The sequence below is a fragment of the Pseudorca crassidens genome, chromosome 7 (genome assembly GCF_039906515.1).
Source record: "Pseudorca crassidens isolate mPseCra1 chromosome 7, mPseCra1.hap1, whole genome shotgun sequence".
In the NCBI taxonomy this organism is placed as follows: domain Eukaryota; kingdom Metazoa; phylum Chordata; class Mammalia; order Artiodactyla; family Delphinidae; genus Pseudorca; species Pseudorca crassidens.
This window is the reverse complement of record NC_090302.1, coordinates 24,264,826-24,281,826: the sequence shown is the minus strand read 5'-3', so window position 1 is coordinate 24,281,826 and position 17,001 is coordinate 24,264,826. Positions and strand designations below refer to the sequence as shown.

At 42.6% G+C, this 17,001-nt stretch overlaps 1 protein-coding gene across 4 annotated transcripts in view; it reads right to left on the bottom strand.

The window, feature by feature from the left end:
• TMEM245 (transmembrane protein 245) overlaps positions 1 to 12,458 on the bottom strand; it is a 104,181-nt gene extending 91,723 nt beyond the window's left edge. The window contains exons 1-3 of one of the 4 annotated variants that reach the window (XM_067743717.1): positions 11,845 to 12,458; positions 2,181 to 2,298; positions 546 to 647 (exon numbers count right to left, since the gene is read on the bottom strand). In XM_067743717.1, coding sequence (XP_067599818.1) covers positions 546 to 647; positions 2,181 to 2,298; positions 11,845 to 12,438 — 814 coding nt within the window. In that variant the 5' untranslated portion in view covers positions 12,439 to 12,458. The remainder of the gene's footprint in view (positions 1 to 545; positions 648 to 2,180; positions 2,299 to 11,844) is intronic. The other 3 variants (XM_067743715.1, XM_067743714.1, XM_067743716.1) reach the window with 3 other exon arrangements.
• Positions 12,459 to 17,001: the final 4,543 nt, after the last annotated feature.

The following is a 17,001-nucleotide window of genomic DNA, read 5'->3' as shown; positions in this document are numbered from 1 at the left end:
CTGCTTAATGGGCACAGCACTTTCCTTTACGGTGATGAAGATGTCTTGGAACTAGATGGAAGTAATGGTTGCACAACACTGTGAATGTACTAAATGCCACTTTAAAATGGTTAATGGGGGCTTCCCTGGTGGCGCAGTGGTTGAGAGTCTGCCTGCCGATGCAGGGGACACGGGTTCGTGCCCCGGTCTGGGAGGATCCCACATGCCGCGGAGTGGCTGGGCCCATGAGCCATGGCCGCTGAGCCTGCACGTCCGGAGCCTGTGCTCCGCGACGGGAGAGGCCACAACAGTGAGAGGCCCGAGTACCGCAAAAAAAAAAAAAAAAGGTTAATGATTAATTTTATGTTATATGAATTAAACCTCAATTTAAAATGCAAAAAAGGGGGTGGAAATGGTCTAACCATCTAAAATATTTGAAAGAAATTTATTTTCTGTTCAGAAAATACCACCAATTTAAAGCAGTTCATCATAGTATGTTTTTTAAATAAAGTTATTCTCCCAAATACTTCTTAAGAGTAATATTAATAGAATGCAGTATTTCTTACCAGAAGACTCTTTTCCATTCTGTTTTTCATAGAGGGTGCCCACAGACATCAGGAAAACAATAACCAGGAATACTGGAATTCTCCATGAGCCAGCCAAGGATGCTGCAAATTATTAAGAATTAACATTTTTAGTGAAATAAAAATCTAGCACTTGTCTTTAAAAGACTCAGTTTAGTAGACTGACAGAACAATCTGGCAAATATGTTAATAACAAAATTGTTTCACAGGGAAAAAATTTTTTAAAAGGCAATTGAAACCTCAATTCAGGGCTCCTCTCAGGAAGTCCAGCCCTGCTCTCAGAGGCCCTGGTCTAAAGGATTGGGTATGTGCCAGCTTACCTTTAAGAGGCTTGTATCACCTGAAGAATCAAGTCCATTCTAAAGCACAGCCAGTGTTGAAGACCATCAAACCCCCTGTTTAACCCCCGAATGACCTGCATCAGGCACAGAACTTTAAGTCATGGTGCCTGACTTGATTTCCCGGAAATACCACTGGGTGTGAACTCTACCTCTCAAGAAAGGGTGGAATGGCCCACAAGAGCACGGCAAAAAGCTTTAATGTATCCTCAGTGTACAGAGCAAAAATGCTAACAAGTGGCCAAGGATCAAAAGCCTTTGCATTTCCCTGAGTTGGTCTACAGCCTTACGAACATACCTGCCTGCCTCCCTCCTCTACTCTACCTTCCCCAAATTCGACATGAGTCCCATCAGACATTAGGGGATCTTGTTGAGAAACTCCTTTAGCATTCCAAGTCAGCAGAGCTAGAGAGTAATGCTTTGTTCCATATCAGACTCTAAGCAAAGACACACTTTCAACCAACTCTGGTTTTTATTTTATTTTTAACAATAAGTAGCTCTAAAAACTACTACTAATAGGCTACCTACTGCTCTAGGTTACTGAATTTTGTTTTTAAATTAGAACTTGATGTTTCCATATAGTTAAGACTTGGAGGTAAATGAGTCCCTGAAAAATCACTCTACAACATCCTGGCAGCCACTCAGCTAACAGTGAAGAGTCTCAAATAACGGGGAACTCATTACTCTGAGCAGCTCTGACACTGATCATCCTTATGTTGAACAGAGACTTGTCTCTCTGAAGCTGCTCGTTGCTCTGACATCTCTCCCAAATGGCTACAGAGATCTGTTTAAACCACTCTTTCACAATCCTTCAAATACCTGAAACCAGCTTCCGTATTTGCTGTCTTCCTCACCTCTACCTCCTCCCCACCCCTGCAGCCCCAGTGCCCTTCTCTTATGGAGAGTAAACATCTCTGGTTCCCTTAAGAGTTTCTCTCCCATGATTTTGAGCACCTCTTATCATCCTTGACTGCTTAGCTATATCCTCCCTGAGTAAGACACTCAGAAAGAGCCATGAAAGTTCAAGTGTGCTCTACTTTATAAGATATATTTATTTTTAAAAGACCTTTTGAAAATGAACATTCCATATAATTAAAAGTAGACATTTGAAAGTACAATATTTTCATTCAAGATTAATGAAAGATTAAGGCAGAATATTTTGAAGGATTATTTTAAAGAATTTTAAACGCAACACATAAAACTTCAAAAAATTCACTTTGATTCACACGGTCAGCCTCCGCTGACCTTAAGCTAGACTTTCTTAGAAAAAGGGACCCACCTAAATGAAAAAGCAATATAATCCAGACAGGAATTGACACTGCTCTCAAGTAGCGTTCAGTGCTTGCATTCCACTTGAATGAAACCGTCAACACATAGCCAACTACCAAGGTCCAGATCTTAAATAAATGAAATATAGACACAGTTGTAAAATACACATGCAATAAACATACAATTATACAAAACTTGCAAGCATCTACATGGCATGAGAGCTGTGGATACAACACAGATGACGGTTGGTGGTGCTAAAAGGAGTGTGCATACGTTTTCCTCCTCTGCTTAGATAAATCAAGTTTGGAAATAAACAGGTTTGAAATCCCATGCAGCGATATTATTTAAATATCTTTAACAAAAAAATACATAAATATAGTTTTAATTTAAGATATGTTAAAGTTCAAAAACTATTATATGCATAAAGATACTTACGATAAAATATTCAATTTTTAAGCCATGGATTTAAATTAAGCGCTTCACCTTGTGGAATTCTTAAAGTTTTCTCTGTAGATTAATATTTACAAAAGAAAAGAAAAAACAAGAGCGAATTCCCTGGTGGTGCAGTGGTTAGGACTCCGTGCTTCCACTGCCAGGGGCCCAGGTTCCATCCCTGGTCAGGGAACTAAGATCCCGCAAGCCGGTGTTACTATGAAAAGAATTTTTTAAAAGCTAAAAAGAAGGCAGCCAGCTGAAGTGTGACCCTGCTGAAATAATCTTGGTAACAGATGGTTAGAGTCCAGAGTTATACTCAGTTGAAGAAGTGTAGCTGAAAAAAATATTACCAGAGGAAGAAACAGCGAGACTTGAGAACAGAAGAACCAGCCAGGGTCCCCCTCCTCAGTTTTCCCTACAGTAAAACTAAATGACTCTACTAATCACAAAGCATCATACACAGAAACTCTCTAATAACCTCATATTTTAATAGAACATACACAAAAGATGGAAAGAATACATAACCTAGAACAAATGTGAGCACCAAGAATTTATTAAAACAACCTGAACTTTGAAAACAAATAGGCAAATTAAAACAAAAAAAGGACTTTATGCTGTAATTCAGAGAGTGAAGAAAAAGGAACTGATATGGTTACTACAAAAGCCAGGAAAAAACTACCTCCTACTTTATTTTGATCATATCTTCAAAATACTCTTCGGTGGGCTTCCCTGGTGGCGCAGTGGTTGAGAGTCCGCCTGCCGATGCAGGGGACACGGGTTCGTGCCCCGGTCCGGGAAGATCCCACATGCCGCGGAGCGGCTGGGCCCGTGAGCCATGGCCGCTGAGCCTGCACGTCCGGAGCCTGTGCTCCGCAACGGGAGAGGCCACAACAGTGAGAGGCCCGCATACCGCAGGAAAAAAAAAAAAAAATACTCTTCGGGTCTTAAAAATGTTTATAGCTTCAGACCTGAGAATTCAGCTTTGGGACCTTACTAAATAATGATAAATTCTGAAAAAGGGTTAAAAATAAAGAAGCTCATCATAGACTAATTTAGAACACTGAAAAGTTGATAACCTAAAAGTTCAATAACTGGGAAGTGGTTAGCTCTGGATGAGTCACTCAGTAAAATGTTATGCAATCATTAAAACAGGCTTTTTTAAACAAAGACTATATAACTTAAAATATTCCTAAGATATTATTAAGGAAAAAGCAAAATTAAAAAACACATGTGACATGAATATATCTACTGTATGGTGGAGGAGGGGGAGGAAATGTACTAAAAAGTTGTATTTAGGTGATAAGATTTTGTTTTCCCCTTTTCCTTTTCTCTATATTTTCCAAATTGCCTTTAATGAGCACTAGTTCTTTTATAATGAAAAGGATATTAAAATATTTTTCTTCAAGCAACTAATAAGATGAAATATTAAAGAGATCTTAAGCCCCAGATATATGAGCACATGGGAAGTGAGACTACAGCTGCTTCCAAAAAGTTCAAGCTTGTAGGACCATACACATTTAACCCTGGGAATTTAGAGAATTTGAGATATGACTGTAGAGCTCAGAACAAAATCTGAGTGTAGTAACAGTACACTTATGTAACACTTTGCCTTGTTCTAATACTTTAAATACATGAACTCATTTAATCCTCATAACCACAGGAAAAAAGTACCATTATCACTCCCATTTTAGAGATGAAAGGAACTGATACTTCAGAGAGGTGACTTGCACAAGGTCACACAGCTAAAAAGTGACAGAGTTGGGAAAGATGGGTTCAAGGCCTCTGGGGCAGCGGACTTAGCCTTGGACAGGCAGTGAGACGGGAGGAAAATCCAGGTAGAAAGACAGCCAAGGCCAAAAAGCTTTGAAAGGATACCACCCAATCAGTATCTTAAAGATGGAAGAGAAATCAGTCAGAAGTCTCTCTTCTAGAACCCTGTCCTCCTGCCTCCAGGGGACATGGGTTCAATCCCTGGTCGGGGAACTAAGATCCCACACGCTGCAGGGCAACTAAGCCCACGCATCTCAAGTAGAGAGAGAAAACCTGCACGCCACAACTAGAGAGAAGCCCGTGCACCACAACGAAAGATCCTGCATGCCACAACGAAGATCCCGCATGCTGCAACTAAGACCCGATACAGCCAAAAAATAAAACATAAATAAATACTATTTTTTAAAAAAGCAAAAAAAAAGAAGTGACAGAGTCAGGATTAGAACCCAGGAACCTGGCTCCAGAATCTGCTTTCTTAACAATAAGGAGAATAAAGGGTAGTGCCAGAAAAATAAAGAGGAAAAGCTGCTCCAGTATTCACAAGGGAAAATAAAAACAGTTGATTCTGATGACTACAAACTGCTGAAATTTAAAAAGAAAATGATCCTCAGCAAGTGGATGGTCTTCAGCAGTATGCTACACAGGGGTAAGCAGCCCTGCCTTATTAAACATGTAGTCAGTAATTTAGATGAAAGACTAGAAGGCATATTAGCCGAACTTGTAGATTACACAAAATTGGGAATAGTCAATATAAATGATTCAAAAAGATATCCTGAAATTAGAACAATGGGCTAATCAAATAAGATTAAATTTAACAGAGAGAAATGCAAAGTTCTGCTTTTAGGTTCAAAACTCATCTATACGAGTATAGAATGGGAAGCGGATAGCCGGTCAGAAATGTAACTGGCATGAATGCCTATTAATAAAAGTACAATACATCAGGGAAAGTGATTGTTTCAGTGACTTACACTATCAAACCACAGTGGCAATAAAATTCAGACTGGGAAAGGAAATGGAAATCACAACACAGGAGACACAGATACAGCTGGGGGAAAAAACTGTTCAGCTTAGGAAAGAGAAGGAAATAAGATTTGATAGCTATCTTCAAATAGCTGGGGAAATGTCATCTGAGAGAGGAACAGACTTAATTATCTGTGGTTCTGAGGGCAGAAATAATAGGTGGAAATTAGGAAGCAACATATTTCAGCTTTATATAATAAATTTTTCTAATAAACTATAGACGTCTAAAAAGGGAATGAGCTACCATCGCTAAAAGTCTGAGCAAAAGCTGACTGGAAGTCAGGCATGACAAAGTAGGAGAGTGTGCCCTCAAGTGAGAAGCTGAACTAGAGGATCACAGAAGGATATACTTTCAGATTTTAAGCCTATGATACTTTTCAACCAATCTTCAAGAAGTTTTTGTTTCTTATCTGTATTCATAAGGAACGAGTATCACTCGCAAAGAGAGGAAAAAAATGAGAGACTGCATACTTCAGATTTTTTCAAAGAAACTCATGATCTAAAGAGAGGTATGTGTTTTCACCCAGTAAACCTGAAACTCACAGATAACCTCATTTCAGTTTAAAATAGCAACTTATTAAATATACTCCCCAACTCCACTTCTACAAATTTGGTTTACAGAAGAACTACACACTGTGCAGATATAAAAATGTTCATTGTGGCAGTTTAAAATATTAAACAAACAAATTAAATATAACAAATTATATGTCATTTTATAGGAGACTGTTTAAATTATGGATCTCCAAAAATGAAATAATTATTCAGACTTTCAAAAGTGTGATAAATAACTTTCTTCAATGACACAGTGTAAATTTATGCATATGCACATTTATAATGGAGAAAATATACTCACCAAAATGTTAAAAAATATTGTCTCTGAATGGTTGGATTTCAGGGGGTAAGTCGCATCTTTACACTTCAAGTATTGAATTTTCTTCTAAGAGTAGTAGTATCTTTATAAATAGTAAATGTCTTTACTTAAAAAAAAAACTTTTGACTTTTTTTCAGTATTTTCAAGAGTTTCCTCAGAAAAAATTCACAGAATATTATTAGTTGAAAAAGTATGGCCATTTATAAAAACACTTTAAAGTTTCTATTAAACCATAATGATTTTACAGTTACCAATGTTTAAAAATGTTTATCAGATACTAATGCAAATTCAGTGCTAAAATAATTTGGTAGGAACACTTTCTAAAAGGCATCCAGAAAAAAAAACTTTAGACTACGCTACTATTAAAAAGAAAGAAGTATATCTGAAAGTACTATCAAGGAAAGATATCCACAATACAATGATAATGAAAGAGCAATGATAAAAGAAAATTTTATATATATATATATATAAAATTTTTGTTTTAAAAAACAAAACCCCTATACTTTATACATTCACATAAGTGTAGAAATAAATTTAGAAGGCTATTCACCAAACAGTTAACAACAGTAACATCTACACAGTGGGAAGAGAAAAGAGACAATTCACTTTTACCATATAAACTTACATGCTTATTAAATTTTTTTATATATATAACAAGCATGTTTCACTTGAGTCAATATTTTAAATCGCTAAATATTCTTTAACTTAATGAAAATAAGGATGTGTACATTCAAATTTCATACATAATTTCCAGTATGGATTCCTATAAGTGTGCCTTTATGAGAGCTTTTTATTTCTGTCTCTCTCTGAGAAAACCTGTTCAAGTATGAATTTTCTTCCAGGAATAAATCAATGAGCCACAGTTTAAACAGAAGAAGGCATACTTTCCCAAACTATGTTCTTCAGAGCAATGTGTCTGATCTTTTCAAAATATACATTCAATACTCATTTTAAAGCATCAATGTGTGCTAGATACTTAAGACTGTCCATAAAAACTGGCAACATTTATTTAGCACTACAAGTAAAGCATATTAATAATCACATTTTCCTTTCATTTGACTTATTAACCCCATATACTTTTCTGATTAAATAAGATACTAAATGCATAAAACATAAGTAGACTTTGCCCTATAGACTATGTCTTTGTTTTATTTATTGTCATCTGGGTATTAACTGGAAAAGCAACTTGGCTTGCTTCTATTGCATGATTTTGCAGAACAGTTTCCTAAGTCTTTTACAGAGAGAATAAAACTACTTATTTCTTCCCAACTTAAGGAGCCACAGCCCTCATCAGCTACTGCTTCGGGTACTTCATTCTCCTTTAAAACTTCATTCTCCGGCTTCCCTGGTTGCGCAGTGGTTGAGAGTCCGCCTGCCGATGCAGGGGACACGGGTTTGTGCCCCGGTCCGGGAAGATCCCACATGCCGCGGTGCGGCTAGGCCCGTGAGCCATGGCCGCTGAGCCTGCGCATCCGGAGCCTGTGCTCCGCAACGGGAGAGGCCACAACAGTGAGAGGCCCACGTACCGCAAAAAAAAAAACTTCATTCTCCTTTATTCTAATTTGAAAACTTTCATGGTGTGGCAACTTAAGAGTCAAGACTCTTTTATAATCAGTCTTTAACTGAGAAAGAACCTAAGTACCGGAAACTTTCCTCCTTACTGTTGCCAAGCAAGTAAAACATCCCAGGAGTAGGCCTGGCCGGCTGGCTAATGTGCATTTCCCAAGAGCCTTGCTGGCAGTACTACCAAACTCTGGGGATCTATCTGTAAAACTGAATATCCAGGAACCTTAGAAATCATCCAAGCTAACCCCACACTTCACGCAACTAGAGTTGAGTAGCCCAGAGACGGGCCCTGGTCTGTCCAAGGTCACAAAGCAAGCTACTAACAGAGCTCAGTTTAGAATTTACACTCTTATCTTTCAGCCACTGTTCCTTCCACTTCATGCTTCTTTATAAAGTAAAATGGAAACAATGTGATCAGAGACCATGGAGAAAACAAATCTATTACTACTGCAAAAACTGTAAATGTCTTCAAAACGTTCTAACAAGTCTGAACTAAAGGAGAGAGGAAGACCCAAAACACTCCCAGCAAAGAAAAATGGTGGAGCAGGAAGGCTAGATTTTTAGATTTATCTTGACAGCTCTACACCAAGGAAAGATGCCAAGGATCCTAAGGACTGACTTATATGTGAGGTTGCTGCAACAGATGATTTTTTTTAAGTGTTTAGACATCACTAAGTCAGCACAATATTCTAATATATTTGAAACTGTTTTTAAAAATTGCTCACATCATGGATGGTTACTCTTTCACTTGCAAGCAGGATGGAGAATTAGCAGAAAAGAGCTAGGAGACTGAAGGAACCCCAAAGTGAGGTGAACAGGACCTGAACTGGAAGGATAAACTGGTAACAAAGGAAAACACAGGTAGTAAAGACATTACAAAGGAAAACGGGATAGGACTTGGAAATAACAGATACAAGGATAAGAGAGATGACTAAGGTTTCTAGATGACTAGAATCCAGGGGCCTTTGGGGGAATATGTGTGGTTAGTCCAATCCTAATATTCTTCTATTTTTTTTCCTGAAAACTAAAATCAATTTATACTATAAATAAATAAACACAATGTATTGGGGGAAAGCTTTTAAAAATCTTTGTTGAAGGTTCTGATGACAAAGGGCCTTCAACTGCTGACAGGTCCGTTGAGTATCATTCACTGACAGAATGAACAGATCAATCTCTCAATCTCACCTGAGAAATTCCTCGCTCCTACTTCACATGACTGTTGTGAGAATGAAATAACACACATGAAAGTGCCTACCAGTACATGGTAGATGCTCAAAAGCTGGATCTTAAATGCATGAATTGTCAGCTCTCCAAAACGTAGATTTCCTTAAATTCACTTTTCTCTCTACCTCCCCCAGCCATACCTCTCAGCGGCAGCAGGCTCCAATTTACAGGTTGTTTGGAAAGCGTAAGGACTCTTTTTCTATGACAGGCAGCCCTTCTTGGGCTCACAAAACCAAACCAGCTGGGAACTATGACAGAAAAGTTATAGAGAGGGCGCCCTACCCAGTCATATGACCTTTCACTTCTTGTCAGGCCTTAATCAGCGCTCCTGACTGAGCAGTGAGCACTCCCTGTCTCCGCTTCCCAGGTACACTTTTAGCTCACCTCCATCCAACCACCCGCTCCTGAGAACTGCTTCAAGAAAACACAGCCGCAAGCTTCTCTCCAACTCAGATCAACCTCAATTTAGGCTCCCTACTCACTTCTAATTAACTCATACTGTGTCTTTTATAATGGGGTTTTTTACCCCTTCCTCCCTTGCCCCCATCGCTTTAGGCAAACAGCTGAGTTTCAAGCCTTTTCAAAATTATTAATTGGCTTGACCTTCCTTCCCCTCTTCTAACCTAATCAATCTTGGCCCTTACTTCTCTTCTGCTCATCCACAACCCATTCAAGGGTACGTAAATAAACTACAAGGAAGGGGGGTTTATCTTCAGTAAAAAGATATTCATAGCTCCATACACGGAGCGGCAGGCACTTTTTCACATTTATTCACTTCCTCGTCTCTTTCCACTATCTGAGAGGGACTGGCAGAAATGCCCCAGTTTCTGCTAATCATGGCAATTTACCCATGTATTCAATTCTTACTTTACTATGCAAATACAGTGTTCATATATGCTAGGGCTTTCTTTCCTAATTTCCTACAGTTTGGTGGATATGTTACTTGGTCTTGCCTACGGTAATTACAGTAAACTGCATTATCAACAGTCAAAGATGTTAGCAGAATCTAGAAATATGTCTGAATTTGACAAGATTGAATCTCTTGAGGACAGGAATCAAGTTATAGTAATCTTTATATTTCTTAACAGCATATAGTACTCTGCCTTCTATGTAAGCGGCATTCAGTCCACTTAACTGAACTGTGAAACAACAGGTAAAGGAGAAATAACATGGAACTGGGACTCCATAAAGTGAACCCTGGGTTTGTTCAAAGTCAGAGTGACTTTGGGACCGTCACATTCTCCGGATCTCAGAAACCTCTCCTGAAGAGCACCAGGCAAGGAGGCAAGAAAGAGTAGGATCACTTCCACCTGATAGTCTGCCAAGCCTCAGGAGGTGAAAGAGGGTGCTTCCACATCCCTCCCTCCTACCACAACTGAAATAACCAGGCCTCTTGGAGGCCAAGGATTCTGTCTGATAACTTCGCAGTTACACACACAAGCAGCATCCCCAAATTATGGATGAGGTGCTCCCCAATACCCTGCAATACCCTGCTGGCCCATAATTGGTGGGTAATGAACATTTATCTGTGTGTCTGTCATCTCCATCAGAATATGCTCATATATGATTATATGTACCTTGAACACAGAGCCTGCACCTTACTCCATTTAAAGCCCTCACAAAGCCCAGTACCTAACAACATACTCAATCAACTTTTAACTTGAACTGAGAGGTTGTATGGATAGAGCAAAAGCAGACAGGAGTTCTGGAATCAATCACCAACTCTACCAATAACCTCAGGCAAGTCAAAACCTTGCTTGACAGATAAAGGGAATTATTTTGCAACTTGACATAAAGGTGCATTGCACACTGACAAAAGTGAATACATTTATTTTTAAATGGTACTGCTTACTGATGAAATAGCATTCTTATGCATTAAACATCCACTTGTTTTTAACAGTCCCCAGTGAAATATTTGGATCATTAACTGATCTACAATCTGGTCTGAGTTAGGAAATGTGTCAGTAGATTATGCTTGAAATCCCTTCCAACTCTCAAGCTCCGTGATTTTCTAAGAATAAGCTCAGATGATCCAAGAATCACAAATATACCTTTCCTTCACCCAGTCTGCCTAAGTAATCCAGGCGGGAGGATAATGTTGCACAGCAGTCCCTGCACAATGTAAGCAGTTCCCAAGAATAGACTGTGGTGAGAAAGAGGCCCACGAGGCTCAGCAACCAGGTAGGTGCCTGGCACAAAGTACATTGAAATCACCTGAACTGAGAGGCAGCTCTGAACTATTAAGAAAGATTTGTTCTAGGACTTGAGAAATTTGCGTCAACCAGTGCCCTCTTTGTGCCCAACTAGCCCTAGCCTGGTAAGAAGTCACCTCTCCTATCTGTAGGATGACAGGTTGGATTAGAATCTCTAAGGTCCCTTCCAGGAAAGTCCCACGTGAGCAGAACTAAGATGCTGGAGGACCCACTCTCCCTGACCAGGAGTAAATTCATGTCCACCTACCGATGCACTGAAGCCCCTACCTGCAAAGCAGAACGGCGATTCCTCACAGGGCACACGCCCCGCTAAGTGGTTCCGTTAGGACGGGGGCGGGGAACGGGGAGACTGTTTCAAACCACACCCGCACTTTGGAAGGAAGTGAGCCAAGTTCCTAGGGTGCACGGGAAGGAAGGCTGAGACGGACACTGCCTGCGACGCAGGTCTGGATCTCTGGCCGCCCCTGCATCGTGCGGAGGGGTTGGCAGGATCGCACCCCAGCGAGCTGCGGGTGTGGTGAGGGGCACTGCGCGCTCGCCGGGACCGCCCAGGGCCCGGGCCGAGGCTCACTCACCCACAGGCTGCTGAAGTAGTCCAGCCCGCGGCAGATGAACGCGCCGGCGTGCGCCAGCAGCACCTGCACGCCCAGGTAGCTGCCCAGGCTGTAGAGGCCATAGAGAAGCGGGCCGCCGGCGCCGAGCAGCAGCAGCAGGCGGCGGCGGCGCAGCGCCTGCTCTCCCAGGGCCTCCACGCCGTAGTCTGCGAAGCAGATCGGCAGCAGCAGCGCGGCCAGCACGATGGGCGTGTGCGCGCGGTGCAGGCGCTGCAGCCAGTGGCGGCCCAGCCGCGTCAGCGAGCTCTTGAAGGGGTGCAGGAAGGTGCCGCACAGCACGGCCCACAGCAGCGGCCGCAAGAAAGCCTCCAGGATAAAGTAGACGAGCACGGCGGCGCCGCAGCACAGGCACACGAACAGCACGGCCCCGGTGTTGTAGAAGGCCTGCTTGATGGGCTTGTCGAAGCGCAGCGCCAGCGCCGCCGTCCGCGGGGTCTCCCCGCAGCCGCTGCCGCTGCCGCTGCTGCCCGGCCCGACCGCACGCTGAACCCGCGGCGCCCGGCCCGGGGAGCCCCGCGGACTGGGCGGCTCTTCAGGGGAACCATCGTCGGCCATGGTACCCTGCCGCCGCCGCCGCTGCCGAGAGGCGGTACTGGGATGCCCGGCGAGAGGCACGGGCGAGAGGCAGGGCGGGCGGCCCGCGGCATTGTGGAAGTCGTAGTTCCTAGCTGGCCATTGAACGCTTACAGGACCTTTGGGGAACTACAACTCCCAGAGAGCGTAGAGAGCGCTCCTTCGCCCTCGGGCTCCCTTCGTTCATTGGTCCCTGAGGAATCCAGGTAACAGGTTTCTGGGCTCAGCATCCTAGAAGAGGCAAAAAACAAACAAACAAGCCAAACTCCTCCTTCCCATCAATTAAAGTGTTATAATAGTCACAAACTGGGAGGAAAAATGTCAGATAATCTTCCCGAAAAACACCCTGAACTGTCATTAAAAACAACCCAAAACAAAACAAACGAAAAAAGCAACACGCCTCACCCACTGGTTAACGCCAATTTTGGGGGAGGCGGAATCCCCAAAGAGGCACGATGTTAACAGATTGAAAACCCAGGCTGCACATTAGAATCCGTGGGGGAGTACTTATGAAAGACCGATCACCAGATTCTATTTTATTGATTTATTTAATAAACACTTAAAGTGTGTGCTCTGGTGTGCTTGGCAGGATTTTAAATAGCGATTACCATATGGCAGATCCTGTTATAAATGTCTCATCCCCATTAACTCATTTGATCCTTAGAACAACCCTACAAGGAAGGCGGTGTTATTATCCCCACTTTACAAAGAGGAAAACTGAGGCACAGAGAAGTTAAGTACCTTGCCAAGGTACACAGCTAGTAAGTGGCAGAGGCAGGATTCAAACTCAGAATCTGGCTCCTAAGTCTATTCTTACGTACTATGTTAATTAATTGGTCTGACAAGGGATCCTTTTAGCATATTTTTTAAAGCTCTTCAGAAGACTCTTAGGCGCAGCTACTGGAACTAAGAGAAATGAAGGCTGAAGCACCAGAAACTCACTAGACTTACATTTATATGGCCTAACGCAAGGCTGGGTTCCTATAGGATTTTGCTCACCCCTCTATGATTGTACTTACTACACTACAGTCAAAGTCAGAGATTCTCATGGGTTTGCTTCATTTCTGTGTCCGCAGCACCTGACACAGCATGGGCCATTCATAGTACAAGTTCAGTGTTTGCTGAGCAAGTGAATGGATGATTTGCTATCCTTTCAAAAAAACTTGTTTGTGCTCCCTATGAGAAATAGTGTTGAAACACTGGGGATGTTTCTGCTATGTATTCCTATGGTTGAGAGCAGAGAAAAAATACTGGGATGTAGGACCTACAAACAGAATTTGAGAGAAGTACACACAGTCTACTCAAATCTCTAGCTTACAGGACATATGCTTTTAGGCATCACCTCCAAAATGCAAGGCTACTTGGGTTTTCTTCTTTGGTCCCACACAGCAACTCACTCCAAAAACCTCAGGGAAGAACAGCCTCCATGGGCATCCAGGATACAGTGGAGGTGAAATAGATTCAGAGGAGTGAATCAAGCTGACCCTGGGACCACACTGCCTTTGGCCTTCCTGTTGCATGAACCAATGAATTTCCAACCATTTAAGCCAGTTTCAGTTCAGTTTTACATTTCTTGCAACAGAAAGATTTCTGGCTGATAAAACGATAACATCTACATCACTGGTTGCTGTGAGAATGAAACAGAAGAGTGTGTCTAAAGCAGCAGCACAGTACCTGGGACATGGTAAAAAATCTGATAGTGGCTCTCAGGGTAACTCTTCGTTTTGTCCTAGAGAAGCCAAGAGGCATCTCTTAAACATCAGTCAATGTCCACAAACTCCCAAGGTATCAAGATAACAGCCCCAGAGGTAAAACAAACACAGGTGGGGAGAGGATTCTCCAGGGCTTTGTGTTTATCTTAGAGTGTTTACTTTAAACAAGGTCCAGTGCTTACAGTGGAGTGTGTACATCACATATAGAGCAGTATGTACAGTGCAGGAGAAGCCATGTGAAAATGTAATCAAACAACGTGCATTCAGATTCCAAATCTGAGTTACCGCTCTCTTTTACTAAGCCCGTAGAAGACATTGCTAATCAACCACTCAACTCTTTCTCACTGAGCCTAGACACAGCCTCAAAATCCTTCTCAGCAAAGCATTCTAGGGAACCACTACCAACTCCACAAAGTAAGCACCCAAGAGGAAACGTATTTGCCTTTTCTACACTTAACTAACCATCCAGCGTCTGAAACTAGATAAAATTGGCAGACTAAGAACATAAATAACTGTTTTAGAAGAAAAGAGTTTGGGAAGCTAAGGTTAGTATGAATGTGAACAGTTACTAAGAGATTTTTTTCTTACATCTCAATGGCTGAAGAACAAATGATGTAAACAAGTCTGATTCCATCAGGCCCTGCCTGACTCCCTAACTACTCCTACTTCTCTCTCCTATTCCTGCACTAGGACACATGCCCCCACTTACAGCACGGGTCCTGCCAGTTCACTGAGTGGAGTATCGCCTTTCCTGCCTCCAGGCTCCTGTTCATCCAGTCTAGGTTCCTGTCCTTCTGGTTTGTACCATTCAGCTATAGCTAACATTCCAAACCATGTCAATAAGGACAATTTTACCAATTCGTAAAAAGGTCAGTGAAAAAATTATCAAATTGATTCAACCAACCCAGCTGAGACCCATGTACCCAGGAAAAGACCAGATGAGTGAAAGAAAGCTGGGCAGTTCTTTTGGGGAAAACACACACACAAAATTCCCCTTTAAAAAAAAGGTCTGCGGGGCTTCCCTGGTGGCGCAGTGGTTGAGAGTCCGCCTGCCGATGCAGGGGACATGGGTTCGTGCCCCGGTCCGGGAGGATCCTACATGCCGCGGAGCGGCTGGGCCCATGAGCCATGGCTGCTGAGCCTGCGCGTCGGGAGCCTGTGCTCCGCAACCGGAAAGGCCACAACAGTGAGAGGCCCGCGTACCGCAAAAAAAAAATAAAAATAAAAATAAAAATAAAAAGTCTGCAGCCAAAATAGCTCCTCCTTTCTCTTCTAGGGTGGGAGGAAGTTTGGTAGGGGGGACTGGCATCTGCAAGCTGATTTTGTAATTAACACTTATTACCAAAAGCCAGAACTGCCTGCCCAAAAAGTGGCTGGCCGTAAATGTCCTTTCCCGGTAGCTCCTCATCTTCATAGACGTGATTCGTCTGGAACGCTTTATCTGGAGCTGTTGAAGTGTGACAGTTAGGGATCAGGATTTGGGATTCCCAGCCCACCCCTTCCTTGGCTCTACTCCCAACAACACACTCCAACTAAAGCTGAGGCTATGCAGCGTATAAACAACCAGCCTTCTGCTGCAAGTCAGAGCAAGACTGAGAACCAGGAGATGGTGGATGCATTTCACATTAGCCAGACGAATCACTCTCTATGTATAACTAAACTCTCTTCATTTGAGAATCAAGTCCTGATGGGTTTGAATCCTAAGCATTACTTGTTTGTACACTCTTGGTACCACACTGATGTCACTGCAGCCTCTAGCTGGTCCCTGTGTCTGCCCTCTTGCTGCGCTCTCTACAGCGCAGCCAGCGTGATCTTTCTAAAGTACAGTCTGATCCTTTCAAAGCCTCCTCACTTTGTGGGAAGGTTCCAAACTCTTTGCTATGACCTCCAAGGTCCTCTGTGATGGGGCCATGCTCACCCTACCTCACTCTTCCCACTCTCTGCCTCATCCTTTATCCTCCAGCAGTTGGGTGGCCCCCAAAGATATCCAGGTCCTAATCCCTAGAACCTGTGAAGGAGGTTACCTTACTTGTACTTTGCAGATATGATGAAGTTAAGGATTTTGATGTGGGGAGATTATCCTGGATTATATGGATGGGGGCTAAATGCAATCCCAAGTATCTATATCAGAGGGAGGGAGGGAGATTAGACTACAGAAGAGGAGAGCAATCTGACCTCTCTGACCACAGAGGCAGACACTGGAGCCATGAGACCACGGGCCAAGAAATAGCCACAGCTACCAGAAGGTGGAAAAGCCAAGGAAGGATTCTCTCCCCGGGAGTTCCCAGAACAAACCGGCCCTGCCCACACCATGATTGTAGCTCCATGTGATTCAGTTCAGACCTCTGGCCTCCAGAACTGCAAGGGAATACATTTCTGTTGTTTTAAGCCACTAAATTTACGGTAATTTGTTACAGCAGCAATAGGAAACTAATACAAACCCTGTCAAATGACAGCGGTTCCCGAACACATCCTGCTGGCCTTTCTTCTGGGGTTGCTCTCCCCTTTCTTGGAGATGCCTCTCCACATCCTTTGCCTGCTTTGCTCCTATTCCTTCTTTAAGATTCAGCCTCAGTACTACCACCTGCTTTCACCTGGTTGCCCCAGGCTGGGTGAGGATCCCTACTCCAGGTTTGCACCACACCTGAGCATTTCTTTACACTGCAGTCACCAAAAAGTATTATCATGATATTTAGGTATCTGACTCCCCAAGTAGGCTATGAGCCTCTTAGGGGCAGAAATCAAGAGCTGTTCTTCCTAGGGTCCTCCATGAGTAGCTTCTAGCATAAGGACTGGTACATGAGAGTCCTCGATAAGTATTCATTGAATGAAT